Source organism: Paramormyrops kingsleyae, chromosome 11 (genome assembly GCF_048594095.1).
Source record: "Paramormyrops kingsleyae isolate MSU_618 chromosome 11, PKINGS_0.4, whole genome shotgun sequence".
In the NCBI taxonomy this organism is placed as follows: domain Eukaryota; kingdom Metazoa; phylum Chordata; class Actinopteri; order Osteoglossiformes; family Mormyridae; genus Paramormyrops; species Paramormyrops kingsleyae.
Window position 1 is genome coordinate 27,843,419 of NC_132807.1, and position 20,439 is coordinate 27,863,857.

Sequence of the window (20,439 nt, forward strand, 5' to 3'; positions counted from 1 at the left end):
CTTTGGCTCTTTGAAATCTCAAGGGGGGACGGCTTTCTGTTGGGGAAAAATACAAATGGGGTAGAACTTTAAAAAGTACATCCTGTGCCAGTTCCTAATGGTAAACATGTATACTGAGAGCCTATTATTATTATTATTATTATTATTATTATTATTATTATTATTATTGATGTTGCTGTCGTTGTCGTCTATAAGTTTTCACTTGCCCGACATTTAGCCAATGAAAGTGAGCTCCATGGACATTCTGATTTCAGCTAAAACACTGGTTGGCCATTTGACTTGGAGACAGCATAGCTACGAATAAGCCTGTTGGGACACTGAAGACGTGTTGATTCTGCAGCCTGCGCGGGCGTATTCCCAGGGACGGCGATGGCTGGCCGTTCACGCAGCTGCGCTTGAATACTGCCTCACTGCCCCAAAAGTGACACCATTCCTCCGTCCACAGATGACTAAAGTCTGGGATCCGCTTTAATGGGAAATTCCCTTTTCTGTTTTATGCTTTTCTAATTTTTTTTTGCTAAAATTTTTAGCTGTGTAACGTGTTTGTGGTCAATACAAAATATAGACCAAATCAATAGTACTTCTCGGAGGTCTCCATTAAATGTGAAAACAATCACCCTCCATTCATCTTCATCTTGCAATCTGCTGAGAGCCCTACTTTGATAGACAGTAAATGTAACTATCTGTTGGAGTTCCATTATTATTATTATTATTATTATTATTATTATTATTATATTACATGGTTATTTGCTGAATGAAGATGGGACCTAACCAGTCTGCCATTCTGTAGCGTGTTAGGTAATGCAGGGAAGACAGTGGCAGTGTGTCTGATTGATTTCAGGAAAGTCTGGCTTAGCTCCTGTGGTGATGAGGCCCAAACTACACTTGTTTCAGTAAGTTTTGAAGGTGATAACCAGGGCTAACACACAGGAAAGTTGAACGTGGAAGTCTGTACAACCTTTTGCCTTCTCCATGCCCTGTTCGCTAACCAGAATCTACTTTCCTGTTCCTTTTTACGTACTGCGATCTACAAGGAGAGCTTCACTGAGCATCTCTGTTCTCCTTTCTCTCTTGAAAAGAGAACAATTTGACTGCAACAGTGCCTTATCAAGCAAAATACAAAAAGAAATCTTGCAAACTCCTCAATATTTTGTTCTCTATTTGACTATTCTTTAGGGAATTCAAAAAAGTCTTTGTTCCTAGTAGTGCAGATACCTTTTTTCTGTAGAGTCATGATAGGAAGACATCCTCTCTCCTGTCAAAATAGATGTCAGTTTTTGTTGATTAAAGTCTATTCTATTCACAGTGCGACCGAGAGTGAGACGTATCATCAGTTCATATGTCATTCAGTCGTCAACCGGGGCCCCAGGTACTACCTTAAAAGAGAAACTAAACTAATTTCTCTTTTTCCACGGGGGAGTTCCAAGAGAAACTGATGTTCAGATGATTTCATAGCTGTCAGGTGGATGTTTTATTTAATATCCTATGCCGAGAGAAGTGATGGCTTCCATCTAGTTCCATATTAAGGCAACGCAAGCTTCCACTCAGTAGTACAGTTCTGGGGGTAGCAGAAACATGAACTGCCAGAGCGTTTGGTTCTGATAAAACACAGTAGAGGTACCAGTTTTAAGCAGGATGGTTGCATACATTTTTGTATATGCAGCTTCCATAATTACCAAGTAACCCAATTACCAAGTTACCAAAATATTTTTATCTACAGCTTTTCTCTTGCTTAAATGTGCATCTTTGAAGAGTGAGTTTCCAAAAGTCACTCAGGCCACGGGACATGTTTTCGAGAACATTTCTGTGGACTTTGTGTGTTTTGGAAATTTAATGAGAGTTTCTTCATTGGATTGCATGAGGACTGAATGGGTTTTGGTTGCCAGCACTGTAACATATGATGTGGTGACCTGACTTTAGCAGACTCTCAGAAACATCAAACAATGGACTGTGCGAGTTTTGGAAATTTGCTCTTCAGTTGCTAAAAGAAGATATTTCTCATTTGCAATGTAGCCCAGCACAAATTTGATTTGTTGCCCAGTGAAAGTCAAATTTATATCATTTCGCAATTTCAGGGCTTTATCCCAGTGCAACATACTTCTGACACCAGTTCACTTCATTACACTGATCTTTAGCACTGGAATGGCATACAATGCAATACATGCAGATGGCCAAGGGTTCGAGTTCCTTCTGGAACATGCTTCTTCTTTTTAATTGACTGTTTGTTTGAAACCTAAATTGTTGTTATCTGTTGTATATGGTTGCTAATCACTGTGAACTGTTTCAGACTGTTAGGGAAACTGCCTTGTTAGTAACATATTATGGTACCATAAAAATGAATTCTACAGCTTCCTTACCCTTATAACCATTGTATTACATTTTCTTTATATTCCATCTGTATTACCTCCAAATGTTACTGCCTTGTCATTCTGCTTTATGTTGAAAACTTACTTTTCTTCCAAAGACAACGCTTGTGTAGGAGTAGTTGTGTGAACAGGTTTTACCGTCTTCTGGGGGCCAATTTTTATGTGTAGTGACATAGCAAACTATGAAAAAGCAGCCATTATTGGCATGATTTTTTGGTTTTTGAGAACAAAGAAAATGCCAGGTTTATCGACTTTCATCTCTTACCGAAAGTTTTGAGTTAGGGATCCTTAATTTCTTTCAAATAGGAATCCCCACCTAACTTATATGTGTGTGTGTGAGTAAATGTAGCTGTAATTATTGTCATCAAGCCATCTTGCATGAGCCCTTATCCAGCACAGGGAGAGAGTGAGCCTGAGAGTGACAGGAAGCAAAGGGCACAAGGTGCGGATTATCTGGAAGGGATTAGTCACACTTACCTTGTAGGATTGTCACGTTCTTTCTTTTTTATTGAACAAAAGAGGGAAAAAAAATCTTCGCAACCAAAAAAATAAGCTCAGCAGTTTTAATTCCATACTTTCCAAAAATTGATCCTTGTAAGTTTTTGTTTCATTAAAATATTAAACTTAAAGAAAATCTTCTCACTAGATACTGTACGACACAAGCCACACATATCTTACATGGCAAATATATGTGTGTTCAGAGTTATAGATATATTCAAGCAAATATAAAATATATTCTTTTGTTATATAATATATATAATCTTGTATTTATCAAATTGTTTATAACAAAACGTGAATGTAAAGCATTTTAAATGTAAAAGTCTACTGTTATATCATGGTGTTTGGTGTAGGTGAGACAAAGTATTTAAAAAATGTACCTTCACTGTAACCTGGGGCCACACTGACACAAATGTTGAAATAAACCCCAGAATTACAGAGCTATGTTTACAGAATGTTGTGTACTATACAAAGTCCTGTTGAAAGTGAGTGAAAATGATCTATACAGAAGTCAAAATATGCACACTATGCCAATAAAGAGTTTTCTCATCCACCTGCGGCTAAGGATAGTGATTTGTTTGCATCTTTGTCTTTATGGTAATTCTGTCCAGGGTGGATCTGGGAAAGGAGTCAGGTTGGGGGGAAGGTGGGGGGATGGGGGTCAGGTGAGATGGAAACGGGGTCAGGTGACGGAGAAGGAGAGGTCAGGTGACAGAGAAGGAGAGGTCAGGTGACAGAGAATGAGAGGTCAGGTGACGGAGAAGGAGAGGTCAGGTGACAGAGAATGAGAGGTCAGGTGACAGAATGAGAGGTCAGGTGACAGAGAATGAGAGGTCAGGTGATGGAGAAGGAGAGGTCAGGTGACAGAGAATGAGAGGTCAGGTGACAGAATGAGAGGTCAGGTGACAGAGAATGAGAGGTCAGGTGGTGGTAAAACGAGGGTCATAGGGTGATTCTCAATACCAAGAATGCAAAGAACGAACATGGGGGGCAATGAATCATGGGATTGGTGTCGCTCGGGAAGGATGCAACCGATGCATCCTTCACATTTGGGACAGGGCAAGAACAACATCCAGGGGTTTTTACCATCTTCTGTACTTATATTCCTGAGTATTGGGACTGGTCTTCGGCAATAGAAGATGACGTGAAACGGGTACACAAGTACAGTCAGGTACTCATATTGAGAAACGTCCCTAATGAAAAGCTGCTCAGGAGAATGAGGCAGGCTGGTCAGATGATAGAAAGATAGAGAAAAGGGGACAGGCTGAAAGAAGATCAGGGTGAGTAAGAGAGGAGCCCAGTTTGGAGAAAAGAGTGGAATGAGAGATAGAGATGGAGGGTGGGGAATGAGGAAAGAGCTGTAAATACAGGTCTTTCTCCAGAAGTCTTGGTGCTGCTAATTTACTGCAGGTAACCAGAGAAACCCTCCGAGGACGTCTTTCCCCAGCACAGGAAGTGCTGTCATTGCCGTGCGAAGGTCTAAGACCACCACCCAGCCCCTCCTCCCCTTGGCCGTCCTGGAAATCCGGAGCTTTCATCTTGTGAGCTTTTTGTGCGGCATGTTTCTATCCCCTTATGTCCATTTATATTTTCCTCAGTAGAGAAAAACACCATTGAGTTACATTTTATGACATTTGGCTTACGAAGATCAAAGTCTTTACCAATGAGAAAGTGAAGGCCTGGATGACTCTTAAGCCTGTGTTCTGATGAATGTGGATAATTTATCCGAGTCTTTTCTTGTCATTTTTCTATAAGAACCGAAGACTTGTGGCAATAGTCTTTACGCGTGACTGAAAACCAAAACACTTGGCACAATTCAGCCTTTTTATGTTACTAAGCTCATAGTGGACAGCTGATGTACATGATGTACAAGAACAGCATGTTAAAGCCTGTTTTCTCTTCTGTAAAGGAAGTAAGAGGATTTCTCATCCTATGCTCCTAATCAAGGAAAACGTGTGCCTTGTCTTTGCAGTGCTGTATGAAATTCATCATGCCTGCTAGTGGAGGATGCTGGGAAATTCCCTCTGACAAAAGAAGCTCTGCAGTTCTAGCTAAGGTCCCTAAGTAAGGTTGATGCCTTCATGCTCTTACCTCTTAACCAAACAACAACAAACAAACATGCTTTATTTGACATGTACAGGTACATTGGAATGTTTCTCTTTGTTGACCCCATCTTGCTCTCCATAGCTTGGGGGTCACAGTGTCCACTGGAGGGGGGGGGGGGGGGGGGGGTTTAAGGGCTTTGCTTAAGGCCCATGGACGTGTGATTCTGTTGAGGCTGGGGCTTGAACCAGGGACCTTCTGATCACAGACACAGAGACTGAGCCACTCACTGCCTCCTCTTACGTGTAAAATTACATTTATGCAGACACATCAGCCTGAAGATACAGTGTGAACAGTGACAGTGGTCACTGTTCACACACAGTAACAATCACACTAAATACAATGAAGCACAATTTCACATCCTGTGATAAAGGATATAACGTCCTAACAAAACAAATGACCCAGCACGGTGCCTCAGTGGTAATGCTGTTGTATATAACTTTGGTTTTGGGGTTTAATCCCACCTCCATTCGGTGCACGTTTGGAGTTTGCATGTTCTTCCAGTGTCCTGTGCATTTCCTCCTGTAGGCGCAATAGACTAACTGGTCTCCCTAATTTGCTTTATGTAAAAGCAGTAGGATTTACATAAAGCATGTTTGAAGATATGCTAGACTGATTAGTGCATTAGGGTTCAAAGTGAAGATTAGACAGGTAACCAGTGAAGGATGACCAGGATGAATTAGAGGTGACAAACCATGCAGCAGATTTCTGAATGAGTTACAGTGGTCTGGTAACACATGTTCATAGGCAGACTGTAGGAGATATTCTCAGGAGAGAAGGTCGGGCCGGGGCAAGCACAGGACTACCAATAAGGGGAGTGATGTGGCCATACCTGGGTTTTCAAGAGTGCCTATAGATGTGCAGAACCCTGAAATGAATAATGAGCCCCTTCAAGTGAAAGTCAATCAGTCCAAGACCGTGACATGCCTGCAGGGATCATGCCCCCTCACGGATTTCAGATGCACCTCTAGTAATTTTGTCATAGGCTTGGCAGTGGATGTTGCTAATAGTCTGCATGTTGCAGAGGTGAAATCGATAGAATCGATAGAAGCAATTCCATCATACGCAGCTGCAGTCGGTCGGTCGCTTCTTCAGGCACGCACTGATACGCTGCAGGAGTCGGTCGGTCCCTTCTTCAGGCATGCACTGATATGGTTTAAAAACATCCATACTGAAGCTGGGGGGGGGGTTACTTTGCTCAGCATGGAAGTGATATGAGAAGACAGCACTGAAAGTTCAGCATGAAACAGAAGGAGAACATCCAGCACAAAGCTTCATTGCTTTTCACTATGGACTACATCATAGAGGAACAACGCTACATTACTCCAAAATAGTTACTAATAATAACTGTAAAAACCATCTAACATTCTGTGCTTTTAAGAGATAATAATGGAATGTGCTCTAAGGGGAAGATGCATCAGGTTGTCTAGGGTGCATTTCTGCCTCTTTCAAGGGTTGTGGCCCAAACCTGAGGACCAGAAGGGTCACACATGCCTTCGCTTCCTTGTCTTTGACCTCCTTTTGGGGAGGTAGTGCTTTGCTTTCTGGTTGTGACAGACAGTCATAGTTTAAATGGCACAATGGAATGAGCCCCTCGCAGAAGCTTGGGAGCGGTCATTCAGGTGAGCCTGTGAACTGATTTAAATGACAGCAGTGACACCAGAAGTCACTGAGTAGCATTTATTCTTTTTCCTGCTTAAATGTGTCAATCTGCATCTATAAATACATATTAAAAACCCACAGTAAAGAAAAACACTGGTGTGTTCTGCAAGAAGTACAAGTGTGATTCTACCATCTGATATTGAATCTGAAGGTCTAAAAATATTAAATAAACTTACTCATTATTTCGAGTGACTGCAAGTATAAAATTAAATGTTTGTAGAAGGTTATTTTTATTACATTTCTGCATGGTCTTTTCCTTTGAGACCAAATAAACACATAACAACTTAGATGCCATAACTGATTTTTTTAATAAACTATTATGACATGTGATTAGAGCCACTTCATACCTGTGTTCCTTTGCTCAAAATAAAACATTATCCAAATACTCTATGAATTGTATTACATTGTACTATACTGTGCTTTGCCCAAGGCGGTAAAAGATTTATCTCAGTGTTTTCCTTTTATTGACTTGAATCTTGTTCTCACAAAGAGCCCAATATTTTCCAATGTTGTCTTTGTGCGTACACACAATTAAATCTGGATTACAGAATAATTCTCCCAACTCTTTAAAAGTCTGAAATTATTGAATTCTTCATGGAATCAGGCCTGATTACATCCTAGAATGAGGAGAATCTAATTACGGTACGTCCACCCAGGTCCTGACACCTGTGCAGGCATGAATAAGAGCAAAAATGCAATTTATTTGCAAGGCATTAACTAAAATGTTTTTTTTTTTGTGCTCAATAGTCCCTTGGGCTACCCAATAAATGAACATCAAAGGTTTTAGCATAAAAAAATACTTGCACTCTTTTTGTAACATTTTTAAAACTCAGCTTAGTCGTTACACCACAAGTAGAAATTACGCAATCCCCTTCTGTGACGTTCCTACAGAGGACAAAATGACCTCATCCCAATCCTTTTGCAGGTTTTTGTTAAAACCACTATGATCTAGGTTCTTCCACAACTGGAAATATTATACAACATCTGAGCAAAATGTGGTTACATATTTTTTGTGGCATTTTTGATTGAACTGTATTTAAACTTACAGTTTTAGTTTGTCATTGTGCATCTTAAATACTATTAATGCAGAGAATAAGAACTTTAGGGGTTATAGAATAGGAGAATGGTCATCCTATCCCCACGGATGTCATTATGGTTCCGAGTTACAAACCCTTGTATTACAGCCCCTAAGGGCTAAACCTATGTGTGCTTTCGTCATTCCACACAGAGGCCTGCTGGTGGGGCAGGGTCAGCCCCTGTGGTCCCACTCTGTGTCCCTTCCCCGTTTGGCCAGCAGGCGGCGCTGGTCATCTCGTCCCGTCAGGGACAAGCACCTCCTGGTTTTTATTCCAATCCATTTTCCTTGCTTATTAATTTTGCCTAATTATCCACATAGTGAATAGGAATTCTTTTCACCAAAATAGCACTGCAATACCCTGTTTGTTGAACTATTAAAAAAGATCCTGTTTTATCATTTTGCACAAACATTTTTAAAGTGGAAGAATAGGCAATACTTTACTTAAGGGGGGCAAAATAACTTAGTTACTCAGCTACTACTCAAGAGCCAATCAACATCTGATACAGTAACTGCATGAACTATATGAATCGTCATGATTGCTTGTTGAAGAACGAACGTGGGATCAGTATATAACTAACCCTTAAGGTAACATTTTACTTAAAACACTCATGTAAGATGTATTATACATACATTCATAATGCATTTTAATGCATTCATAAAGTATTATAGAGATGGCTATAACTATTTATAAAAAAAAGCATAACACATTATAGCCATGTTTATTATGCATTATGAATGCTCTATGAAGCTCTCATCTACAGTATAATGCACTATAAGTACCTTCATAATGCATTATAATGCCTTATACTGACCATTAATAATTATAATTATTGATTATAATGCATTTTAATGCAGTATAAGGCAGTAATAACACTTAAGTAAAGTGTTACCACACTTAGCTACTGCTTAATTAATGCATTAAATAAACGTGTACTACTACATTATTTGCACCCCTAAAGTAAAGTGTTACACAAGAATGTAAGTGGTGGCAAAGAGCTACATTTAAGTAAAGATCTGCACATGCACAGTAGGTGCTGAGTTTTTTCCATACCCTATATTAGCATATTATGCTAGCGGTCTCACTGATGGCTACATTTCTGTCTGTAACACGTGTACTTCCTTGTATTCCTGAGTTTAAAAATGCTTTCCCCATAGACTGAACCTGCTCTGCTTTGCTGGCTCCCCTCACCTCTCTTCGTGTGACATCATAACCCTTTTCTCCTACAGGGCAGATTTAGAGCAGTTGAAAATTTCTTTAATATTTCAAGTTCAGTATTAACTCTGTGGGCAGATTTAGAGCAATACCTCCTTGGTTCAAATTCACCATATAAAGTAGTATTTTCCATTACCTCCTCAAATCCAACAAAGGAACTCATATTTCGACAGGGTGCCAAGGACAGACTGAAGGAATCAGCACACAGAGTTAATACTGAACTTGAAATATTAAAGAAATGTTCAACTGCTTGTCAACAGCTGAGAGGCATGCTGATAAATTTTAAAATCTATTGCTATTGCCCTCTTGTAGAGGTACAGACCCTGTTAGTTAAGAAGTCCCTTAAAGGCTGCCCTCTGTAGTAAGTTCCAGGTGATGTTTCCTTCTGATAAGACCTGTTCCTCTCTGCCGTTTCAGCCTCCTTCCCTCAATCTCCCTATGTCTCCTATCATGCTGTAATGCGGCAGAAAGGTCAAAACCACAAACTTTCATCAAATTTGTTTAGCCAATAAAAGTCAAGCTGGCAATTCGCAGACAGCCCACTAATTGCAGGATCTGTCCAGAACTAATGCGATTGGGAGGAAAAAAAGTCTTTTTTAGGTTTGCCTCCTAATATCAAGGGTTTGTGTTTTGCCCATAATCCAATTTCTACACATTAAATCATGTGACCATGAAGATAAGATCTTTTATTTATTTATTTGTTTGGTAAATGGGACATCCCCGTAAATCTGTGGCAAGGACTGTTTTTTTAAAGAAACAGTCATCAATTTAGTTGTTACACAGTTTTCACAGCACACAGTGTTACCTTTGAGAGCCACACAAAGAGGGCCCTTAACCTACAGGACTTCCCCTTAAACACATCATTTCGTTTAGCCCCCTTGGCTAGGAGATGCAACTTGTTTTTCAATTAGTTTAAGTTGTGAAAATGTTGACTGAAATTCCCTACTTAAATGCTGGTATGGTATTATAACAATATAATAAAGAAAATTATGATAATGATAAAAATATTATTTTGAAACAATTATTGCTTTTTGCTCCCAAATCAAAATATGTGTGTGTGTGTGTGTGTGTGTGTATGGAATGTGTGTGTGTGTGTGTGTGTGTGTGTGTGCAAGCGGGTTTACCTATCCTTATGGGGACACAATGTCCCCATAACGTGATAAATATTCGTTTATTTTCCCTTATGAGGACCAGGAAACCGGTCCCCATAAGGGAAAGCTCTATTTTATAAAAAATCGGTGACTGCTATGAAAAAACTAAAAATGCAGAAACTCTTGTATTTTGTTTGGCTACTTATGGTTATGGTTAGGGCAGAGTAGGGGTTAAGGTTGTCATAGTTAGCGTTAGCATTTTTCCCATTGAAATGAATGAGTGGTCCCCATAAGGATATGTTTACCCTACGTGTGTGTGTGTGTTTGTGTGTGTGTGTGTGTGTGTGTGTGATAACCTTCGTTGGCATCTCACATCGATATGTCCTGGCTGCCCTGTTTACGCTTTTTCTCTCCTCAGACTCTCTCAGTAGGTTCTCACCATGGGGACCTTCAGCTCCCCACAAGCCTTGCCGCTTCGGAGATGCTCTGACCCAGTCTCCTGGCCATAATGATTTAGCCCTTATATATATCACAGTAATATAATGGGTACTGACTCTTGATGGAAGTGGTAAAATCCAGGTGACTGAAGTCCACCAGCCTCCATTTGTGTAGCACTGAATGGATTCATGTTGGACTCATTAGTCTCTGCAGGGCACTTCCTAAGCAGGGGAGCATTTGGGGTGTGTTCTGTTCTAGCAGAGAAAGTCAGGCATCAATGGTATTTTCAGTACAGTAAATATTCTCTGTTGTTGCTTTGATTGGAGAGGTGGAGAAAGTCAGATGGAGGATGGTATGTTTATACAGTGTTTTTCACAGCAGAGTGGATTAGTCACCGACTGTAGAGGTGACAACATTCTGTTCTGACATTTATTGGTGTTCCTATTTGATGTGTATAAATGTCCCATTTTATTTCCACTACCCTCTGCCAAACATGCGGCACACATTATAATGTCACACTATAAGAATGAACTTGGCTGTTAGATCAAGACAGACTGACGTTTCGGAAGACTGGGTTAGTAATCATGAGGGAATGTGCTAAAGTTGTGCAAAGGTTCAGAATGACTCAGGTTATAAAGTTAACATTGATGATCAACAGAGTGGAGTCTTTGAAATTGCTGACAGCAATAAAAATTAAATTAAACTGCAGTCGTAATTATCCCATTTTTATGAGTCATGAGTACAATGTCTTGTTAGGAGCTTTTAAAAATTGTAGCCATGCTATTACTGCCGCTATAAAATACTACCACCATGAAGGACAGCCTCACACTCTGCTCACAAACGTAAACAGTTCTGGCAATAGGGACAGTCTTGGGTCCATTAAGCTCTCCCAAACACAACTTGAAAGTGTGCTGGGTACATTTTACAGCCCAACATTCCTTTCTGCCACTAAATGCCTCCTGTCCCGGGGGGACAGTTTGTGGATGATGTCACCACGTGCTTCCTGTTTTTCTCTCTTCATGGTGCAGAACAAACATCTCAAGATGAATCTTTCATTACAATAACCCAGACAAATGGGTCCTGAGCTCTTGAAAAGCTCAGTTATTAATTTGTTAGCTGTTGTCATGCTAGCTAAGTCACGGGGGTACTCCATGAAGCAAGATTTTTCAGTTAGCTGGGTTAAGTCATTGTCCAATAGGAATGCTCCTTATTGAACAATCATGACTTCTAGCTTAAGTTAACCCAAATAACTGAGAAATCCTGCTTTCTAAAATGTAGATTCTCAGTTTGTCAAGTGACAGCTTTGTTTAAGGGCTGCTCTTTAAACACGAACACTGGATTTTAAGGCTCTTCACTCTTCTGTGGAGGAGCTGTTAGGCTGCTTTCCAATCTAAAGACCTCCTGTTGGGTCAAATGTCAGTGCTCTAGCTTTACTCTCTGCACACCACACACTCAAAATTACTCTTTCCCTATATTTTTTCTGAAACTGTGTGGTGTCCCAATGCAATCAGTGAGACAATCTCACACACAGATGTTTGGGACGTCCCTGATGAGGAGGGCGTGAGTGACCTGCCTTAAATGAGCCCAAGAAGGGACATGGTGGCACTGCAGCGAATGTTGCAGCACAAGCCTCTCTGCATTTGCAGGAACACCTGTGTGAGTTTGATGGAGTACCGCTGTCAGCAGCAGGTGCTTGGGTGAGGGGCAGGTTGGAGAGGTCAGACTGGCAGTCTGATTCCATCCTCCCCTTAGCCAGCAGACGCTGTGATCAGCCTGTACGCTAATGAAGCGAAACGGCGAGAACAAGCAGATCCATCATCAGTTGCAACGTGGAGCCATTTTTTTTTTCCTGCTCCTAGTCTCACAATTTAAACTGCAACTTAAAACTTAAAGGGACGCTGGTTTGACTGGGCATTATAGCATAACACAAAAATCTATAGCAGCATGCATGCCCACTCTTACTTGCAATGTCTTGTGGTCTTAATGTTTTTTTAGTGGAAATAACATTGGCCTCCCTTCTATGTATATACATGCACACACGCACATGCACAGACCAACAGACGCACTCACAATCAAGCGGAAGGCGTACACAGGTCGACACACGCAAGCACACGAACGTCTGCTCTCGCCAACATTCACACATACCATCCAGGCTACAGGGACCCAAGGATCTGATAACATTTCCTTTCATGTATTATTTGTGCAGAGTGTCCTTGGGGACATTTAAAAATATAATGCACTAGATAAGTTTGGCCTTCAAAAGTGATTTGAGATGATCTTAAAAAGTCTAACTAAGGATAATCCAGAGATAGTGTTAGACAACCAACCAGGATAGTAACCAAACACAACTCCTTGAATTGGAAGAATCAACTTTGTTACAATGGCATCAGGTTTCAAGTATAATATAACATTTAGCCAGACTCGGGGCTATGAAAACAGACACAAACATATCAGCTGTAACTTGGGTTTCAGCTACAGTTGCAATAGTGATGTCATTATTATTGTTGCAAATTCATAAGGATTGACATCATGATTAAAAATATATTCCGAGTAACAACGCTTCCACTTTCATTAAGTAAAAAGTCTATTGAAATCAAAAACCCCAGAAGTAGCATTTAATAAATATACAATAGGTGAGTATTTAAAGCATTAATTTCATCATCCTTATCCAGTACAGGGTGGCGGTGGACCTGGAGTCCATCCCAGGCAGGGACGCCTCACACAGAATTCCAGTTCACTACAGGGAATACCACACATAGTCACACACTTTGCTAAATACAGCCAGACCACCTGGAATACTAGGTTGGCAAAGGGTAAGAATGGTTACAGTTTTTCTCATTTGCTAAGACACGCTCAGTGAAACTGGGATTCACTTGATCTTCATCATCACATTCTTAGCACAGGAGAAGTCTTCTCTTTCAAATGCCTTAACACTTTTTCATTTGTTTCACACATTTTTCACACCCTTTGTCAAAACAGTCACCACAGATCTCATTGAAAGATCCCAAACTCCATTGGATTCACTGTGTTGAACAAAAGGAAAACATCTATTACAGTTTTTCTCATTTGCTAAGACACGCTCAGTGAAACTGGGATTCACTTGATCTTCATCATCACATTCTTAGCACAGGAGAAGTCTTCTCTTTCAAATGCCTTAACACTTTTTCATTTGTTTCACACATTTTTCACACCCTTTGTCAAAACAGTCACCACAGATCTCATTGAAAGATCCCAAACTCCATTGGATTCACTGTGTTGAACAAAAGGAAAACATCTATTACAGTTTTTCTCGATTGCTAAAACACTATAACCAATCTTTTGAACTAAAATTTCAAAACCATAATGCTATTTTTCAAAAAGCACACCCATTTCCCTGAACTATAAACACTATTCCCCTGCTTTAACACATGAGTCAAATTTGGTGAACTGTTACTGCAAAACTCTACACAGAAATCCCTACATTTTTCAGTGCTTACACCATGTGGTCATTTAGAAAGCACTAGCATTCAATAATGTTAACTTAAGTCAGCAGAGTTTAAGCTCAGTTAGCACACAATTAACCAAGTGGAAACACTAGGAGTCAAAATTTATCACACACCAATCAGAAACTTTGATGGATAGATAAAAGGGCCAAAGTCAGCTCATTCAGGTTTGAAACAATGGATCCAAAGAGATGCAAAGGAGGAGGTCGAGGAAGAGGAGTAGAAGGAGGTCCAGGACATCAGGGAGGACGAGGTGGAGGAGGAGGTGGAGGAACATAATTGGCCATCGGGCTATTGTAAATGTCCCTAGTCAGCGTGGAGGGAATGTCACTATGTGCGCAGCCATCAGCCAACGAGGGGGACTCCACCGCCATGCCATTCTAGGACTCTATAACACTATGCTTCTCCTTGCTTTTCTTGATGGTCTAAGACAACATATGTTCCAGCTGGACTACAGGGAACCAGCACAGCCAGAGCAGCCTCACTACATTGTTGTAGTGAGGCTGGATAACGTCAGCTTCCATCGCGCTGCTCTGGTTCATGACTGGTTTACCAATAACCCAAGGTTTTCTAACATCTTTCTGCCTGCATACTCTCCCTTTCTAAACCCGATAGAGGAGTTATTTTCGGCATGGCGGTGGAAAGTGTACGACAGAACCTTATGTCCGTGTTCACCTCCTCCAGGCCATGGAAGAAGCCTGCCTAGACATATCAGTAGATGCATGCCAGGGGTGGATCAGGCATGCATGAGGATTTTACCCCCGCTGCCTGGCTAGGGCCAATATAGCCTGTGATGTGGATGAGATTCTCTGGCCTGACCCAGACCAAAGACAGGATGCTGAGGTGGAATAATGTTTTTGGTGTGTGTTGTACTGTATAGTACATGAATAAAAATGTGTCACTGTATATACATTGGTTGCGTCTTTTGTGTTCATCATGTGAAAAGATTTTTGAGGGGAAGAACCACAAGCAACATAACTTGCCAGTTTTGGCAATATTGTTTTTACAGTTTTTCTCGATTGCTAAAACACTATAACCAATCTTTTGAACTAAAATTTCAAAACCATAATGCTATTTTTCAAAAAGCACACCCATTTCCCTGAACTATAAACACTATTCCCCTGCTTTAACACATGAGTCAAATTTGGTGAACTGTTACTGCAAAACTCTACACAGAAATCCCTACATTTTTCAGTGCTTACACCATGTGCTCATTTAGAAAGCACTAGCATTCAATAATGTTAACTTAAGTCAGCAGAGTTTAAGCTCAGTTAGCACACAATTAACCAAGTGGAAACACTAGGAGTCAAAATTTATCACACACCAATCAGAAACTTTGATGGATAGATAAAAGGGCCAAAGTCAGCTCATTCAGGTTTGAAACAATGGATCCAAAGAGATGCAAAGGAGGAGGTCGAGGAAGAGGAGTAGAAGGAGGTCCAGGACATCAGGGAGGAGGAGGTGGAGGAACATAATTGGCCATCGGGCTATTGTAAATGTCCCTAGTCAGCGTGGAGGGAATGTCACTATGTGCGCAGCCATCAGCCAACGAGGGGGACTCCACCGCCATGCCATTCTAGGACCCTATAACACTATGCTTCTCCTTGCTTTTCTTGATGGTCTAAGACAACATATGTTCCAGCTGGACTACAGGGAACCAGCACAGCCAGAGCAGCCTCACTATGTTGTTGTAGTGAGGCTGGATAACGTCAGCTTCCATCGCGCTGCTCTGGTTCATGACTGGTTTACCAATAACCCAAGGTTTTCTAACATCTTTCTGCCTGCATACTCTCCCTTTCTAAACCCGATAGAGGAGTTATTTTCGGCATGGCGGTGGAAAGTGTACGACAGAACCTTATGTCCGTGTTCACCTCCTCCAGGCCATGGAAGAAGCCTGCCTAGACATATCAGTAGATGCATGCCAGGGGTGGATCAGGCATGCATGAGGATTTTACCCCCGCTGCCTGGCTAGGGCCAATATAGCCTGTGATGTGGATGAGATTCTCTGGCCTGACCCAGACCAAAGACAGGATGCTGAGGTGGAATAATGTTTTTGGTGTGTGTTGTACTGTATAGTACATGAATAAAAATGTGTCACTGTATATACATTGGTTGCGTCTTTTGTGTTCATCATGTGAAAAGATTTTTGAGGGGAAGAACCACAAGCAACATAACTTGCCAGTTTTGGCAATATTGTTTTTAATTTATTGCACCAATGTGTAAGACTATGTTGTAGTGTGTGTGTTTTTGAGGCCTTGTGTGTGATGTCTGTGGGCAAAGTTTGGTTTTTCAGCAACAGTGAATGGTTTTGAGTGTAGAGCTTCATTTTGACCTGAAAATACGATGTCTGGGAAATTGGGTGAGACGTTATGGATTTGTGTTTACTGTTTTGAGAATACGAGGCATAGTTTCAAGAAGTGTGTTTAAGCAATCGAGAAAAACTGTAATTTATTGCACCAATGTGTAAGACTATGTTGTAGTGTGTGTGTTTTTGAGGCCTTGTGTGTGATGTCTGTGGGCAAAGTTTGGTTTTTCAGCAACAGTGAATGGTTTTGAGTGTAGAGCTTCATTTTGACCTGAAAATACGATGTCTGGGAAATTGGGTGAGACGTTATGGATTTGTGTTTACTGTTTTGAGAATACGAGGCATAGTTTCAAGAAGTGTGTTTAAGCAATCGAGAAAAACTGTAACAGCTGATAGAAAGTACTTGCATAATTATGAATATCCAATGTACCTGTGTGAAACTTGTTTGCACAATTCTTCAATCAGCAATCAGTCTGTATACCTATAAATCAAGGCGTATATCAAGGTTTTTCACTGGGTGCAAGAGAGGATGTGATGTGGATGAAGCCAGGTGGCCCCATCGTCAAGGCAGAAGAGACTGAGTATCAATAGTGGCTATTTCTTTTTATTTATACTTTATTGTAATAGATTTTATTTTTATTTTCTTAGCATCTGATAGATGTTATTTTGGTTTACATGTATTTTCTGTAATATTTACAGTATTTCAGGTTTTGGCCACAGTTTGAAAAAAAAGAATGTCATGGAATCAATAAAATTTGCATCAAAGCATTTCTGATTCTGGATCCAGTTCTTTGCAAGAAGTCAAATTTGACACAGCCTATGTAGAAAGATAACAGTTGGCACTGGTAATGACAGCTATGTAATAGGCTACAATGACAAGCAATGGTGCACTGATTCGCACTGAGCGCTGCATTTTGAATTTTGTTGTCCATTGTGTAATGATTGATTGGAAGAGCTCATACACTTATTTGCAAGTTGTGCTGTTTGAAGGCAAAATTTGCTTTTGTTTCATATTTTAAATGTTTTGGCACGGTTAGAGCCTTTTGCAAATAAAACGTGCCACTTTGACCATGAGTGCCACTGTTTAGGCCTGTGTGTTAACTGATTTGAAAATGTGGAGTTTGAGTTGATTGCAGCATCAAAGCAATAGAGAAAAACTGTAACAGCTGATAGAAAGTACTTGCATAATTATGAATATCCAATGTACCTGTGTGAAACTTGTTTGCACAACTCTTCAATCAGCAATCAGTCTGTATACCTATAAATCAAGGCGTATATCAAGGTTTTTCACTGGGTGCAAGAGAGGATATTGAATGTGATGTGGATGAAGCCAGGTGGCCCCATCGTCAAGGCAGAAGAGACTGAGTATCAATAGTGGCTATTTCTTTTTATTTATACTTTATTGTAATAGATTTTATTTTTATTTTCTTAGCATCTGATAGATGTTATTTTGGTTTACATGTATTTTCTGTAATATTTACAGTATTTCAGGTTTTGGCCACAGTTTGAAAAAAAAGAATGTCATGGAATCAATAAAATTTGCATTAAAGCATTTCTGATTCTGGATCCAGTTCTTTGCAAGAAGTCAAATTTGACACAGCCTATGTAGAAAGATAACAGAAGGCAAAATTTGCTTTTGTTTCATATTTTAAATGTTTTGGCACGGTTAGAGCCTTTTGCAAACAAAACATGCCACTTTGACCATGAGTGCCACTGTTTAGGCCTGTGTGTTAACTGATTTGAAAATGTGGAGTTTGAGTTGATTGCAGCATCAAAGCAATAGAGAAAAACTGTAATAGGCCTCAAAGGCTATACATAAAGAGTGTTCAAGGGCATGTAAATGGGAGAACAAAACATTGGGGTGTGGTAATGGGCGGGGCTGGCCTCAAAGGAGCCAATCCCTTTGCTCCATATGACAGATGCAGGTGATGGTTACCTAGCAAATCAAGTCTGTTGTTCTTGGACAACATTGACTGCATACTTTCCACATGCATTTTCTGTTCTCTGCCCAACTCTGATTTTACAGGAGAGACTGGGGATGAGATTCTCAGCTCATCACAAAGCAAACATTTCAGAATGGACAACAAATCAATTCTCATCTGCAAAATTATGAATGAATGTACATGACTTGATAAAGATTTGTTGTATTTTATATTTCCCTATAATATGTAGATAGTTTGTAAACTCTTAGGTACCGAAGATCATAAAGACCACACAAATTGGGGCTCCGTACATCAGACTTATCATCCGCGTTGCATTTTGCTTGCCCCATTTTGCGGTCCTTCTCTTTAGCATTAGCATCCACAGACGCTGCTCCTCTCCTCGCTGTCTCTGCTCATTCTCATTAGCATTAGCATCCACAATTGCTGCTCCTCTCCTCGCTGTCTCTGCTCATTCTCTTTAGCATTAGCATCCACAGATGCTGCTCCTCTCCTCAATGTCTCTGCTTGTTCTCATTAGCATTAGCATGCACAGACGCTGCTCCTCTCCTCGCTGACTCTGCTCGTTCTCATTAACATTAGCATCCACAGACGCTGCTCCTCTCCTCGCTGACTCTGCTCGTTCTCATTAGCATTAGCATCCACAGACCCTACTCCTCTCCTCACTGTCTCTGCTTGTTCTCATTAGCATTAGCATGCACAGACGCTGCTCCTCTCCTCGCTGACTCTGCTCGTTCTCATTAGCATTAGCATCCACAGATGCTGCTCCTCTCCTCGCTGTCTCTGCTCGTTCTCATTAGCATTAGCATCCACAGACCCTGCTCCTCTCCTCGCTGTCTCTGCTCATTCTCATTAGCATTAGCATCCACAATTGCTGCTCCTCTCCTCACTGTCTCTGCTCATTCTCTTTAGCATTAGCATTAGCATCCACAAATGCTACTCCTCTCTTCATTGTCTCTGCTCATTCTCATTAGCATTAGCATCCAGAAATGTCTCTGCTTCTTCTTCTGTCAGGTTTTCTGGTTCATTTCCACTCTGCTTGGGTTCTCTGTTGCCTGTCTTTTTGACATTTTCTTTTATTTTTCTGTAACAACATGGCATGTAACCTATTTTAGTGGCCAAAAGGGGGATCTTTCTGTGTGTGCACGGTGTGGTTTTTCCCTTTTAAATCAAAAGTCAAATAAGCAAAACGTTCTAATTTAGGCGGATAAATGTCATGTGATAAAATAATCACACAGTACAAACAATTTTGTAAATAATCTAGGTCAATTTGAATTCATTCCAAACTTTAACTCAAATTAATTTAAATTTTAATTATATTGTGTGCAGTGTTTGAGGTGGCAGGACGCAGAGAGCTCACAGTCAGAGGTTAAGCAGGATAAGTTAAGCCTAAGCAAATAATTTTACGAGATGATCAAGTTTCATCTACTGACAATAACAAAATATATATAAAAAAGTAAGATGTAAACACACGCTAATCTAATTACCAATACTGACTGCAGATTACTCCAAAGACTACTGACTACAGACCACTCCACAGCACTACCTCAGGTGGTGCCAATTAGTACTCATTACAATTAATTTCCCAAAATTTCTAACTATAAACTTAGTCTTTCAGAAATGTCTATAAAATACCTGTACAATGATGGCAAATGGAGAAAGCTCCTGGTATCTTTCACAGTCTGAAAGGCTTTCATCTAAAAAGCCAAGATGAGAAGAGTTTTACGAGGACATTTCTCAAGAGAAATTCAATTAAAACTCTTCTGTTCTGACATCACGCTGAAGACACCACAGAGGCCTGTTGCTGAAGGAAAGCCGATCATCACCAGTATCTTCATGTTATTATGTGTGGCGTATCCAAAATTTCTCATGGATCTCGAAGGTGATTTCATGTTTCAACTTGCACTGGAAATTAAGACTGGGGAATGTTCTGATCCAAACAGTGTAATGTGCCAAGTCTCATGATATTCCAGTGAAATTCACATTTTAAGGAGTCTCTTAGTGAAAATACTGTCTTGTGAGTTTATGAGTTGAGTAAAAACACCTTTTTATTCCTCAATGTTTTCGCGACTCTCCTATGTATACATGTTGGGTTATGTAGGTTTGAATCCTATAACTTATAATTTCATAGATTATTTATCTATGCACCATGCATACTAACATTAAATGGAAAATGGAACTTAGTGCATTTGCCAATAACAAGCAAGACCAGTTGTGTCCAGACACAATAGTGAAAAAATTCTGGACTGACACATCAGTGAAG

The 20,439-nt window shown here is 40.3% G+C and overlaps 1 protein-coding gene across 1 annotated transcript in view; it reads left to right on the forward strand.

The window, feature by feature from the left end:
• The window catches only part of slc6a2 (solute carrier family 6 member 2), a 33,633-nt gene extending 30,216 nt beyond the window's left edge, over positions 1-3,417 (forward strand). Inside the window, exon 16 of the mRNA XM_023790384.2 lies at positions 255-3,417. Within this exon, the coding sequence (XP_023646152.1) occupies positions 255-278 (24 nt within the window). The 3' untranslated portion in view covers positions 279-3,417. The remainder of the gene's footprint in view (positions 1-254) is intronic.
• Positions 3,418-20,439: the final 17,022 nt, after the last annotated feature.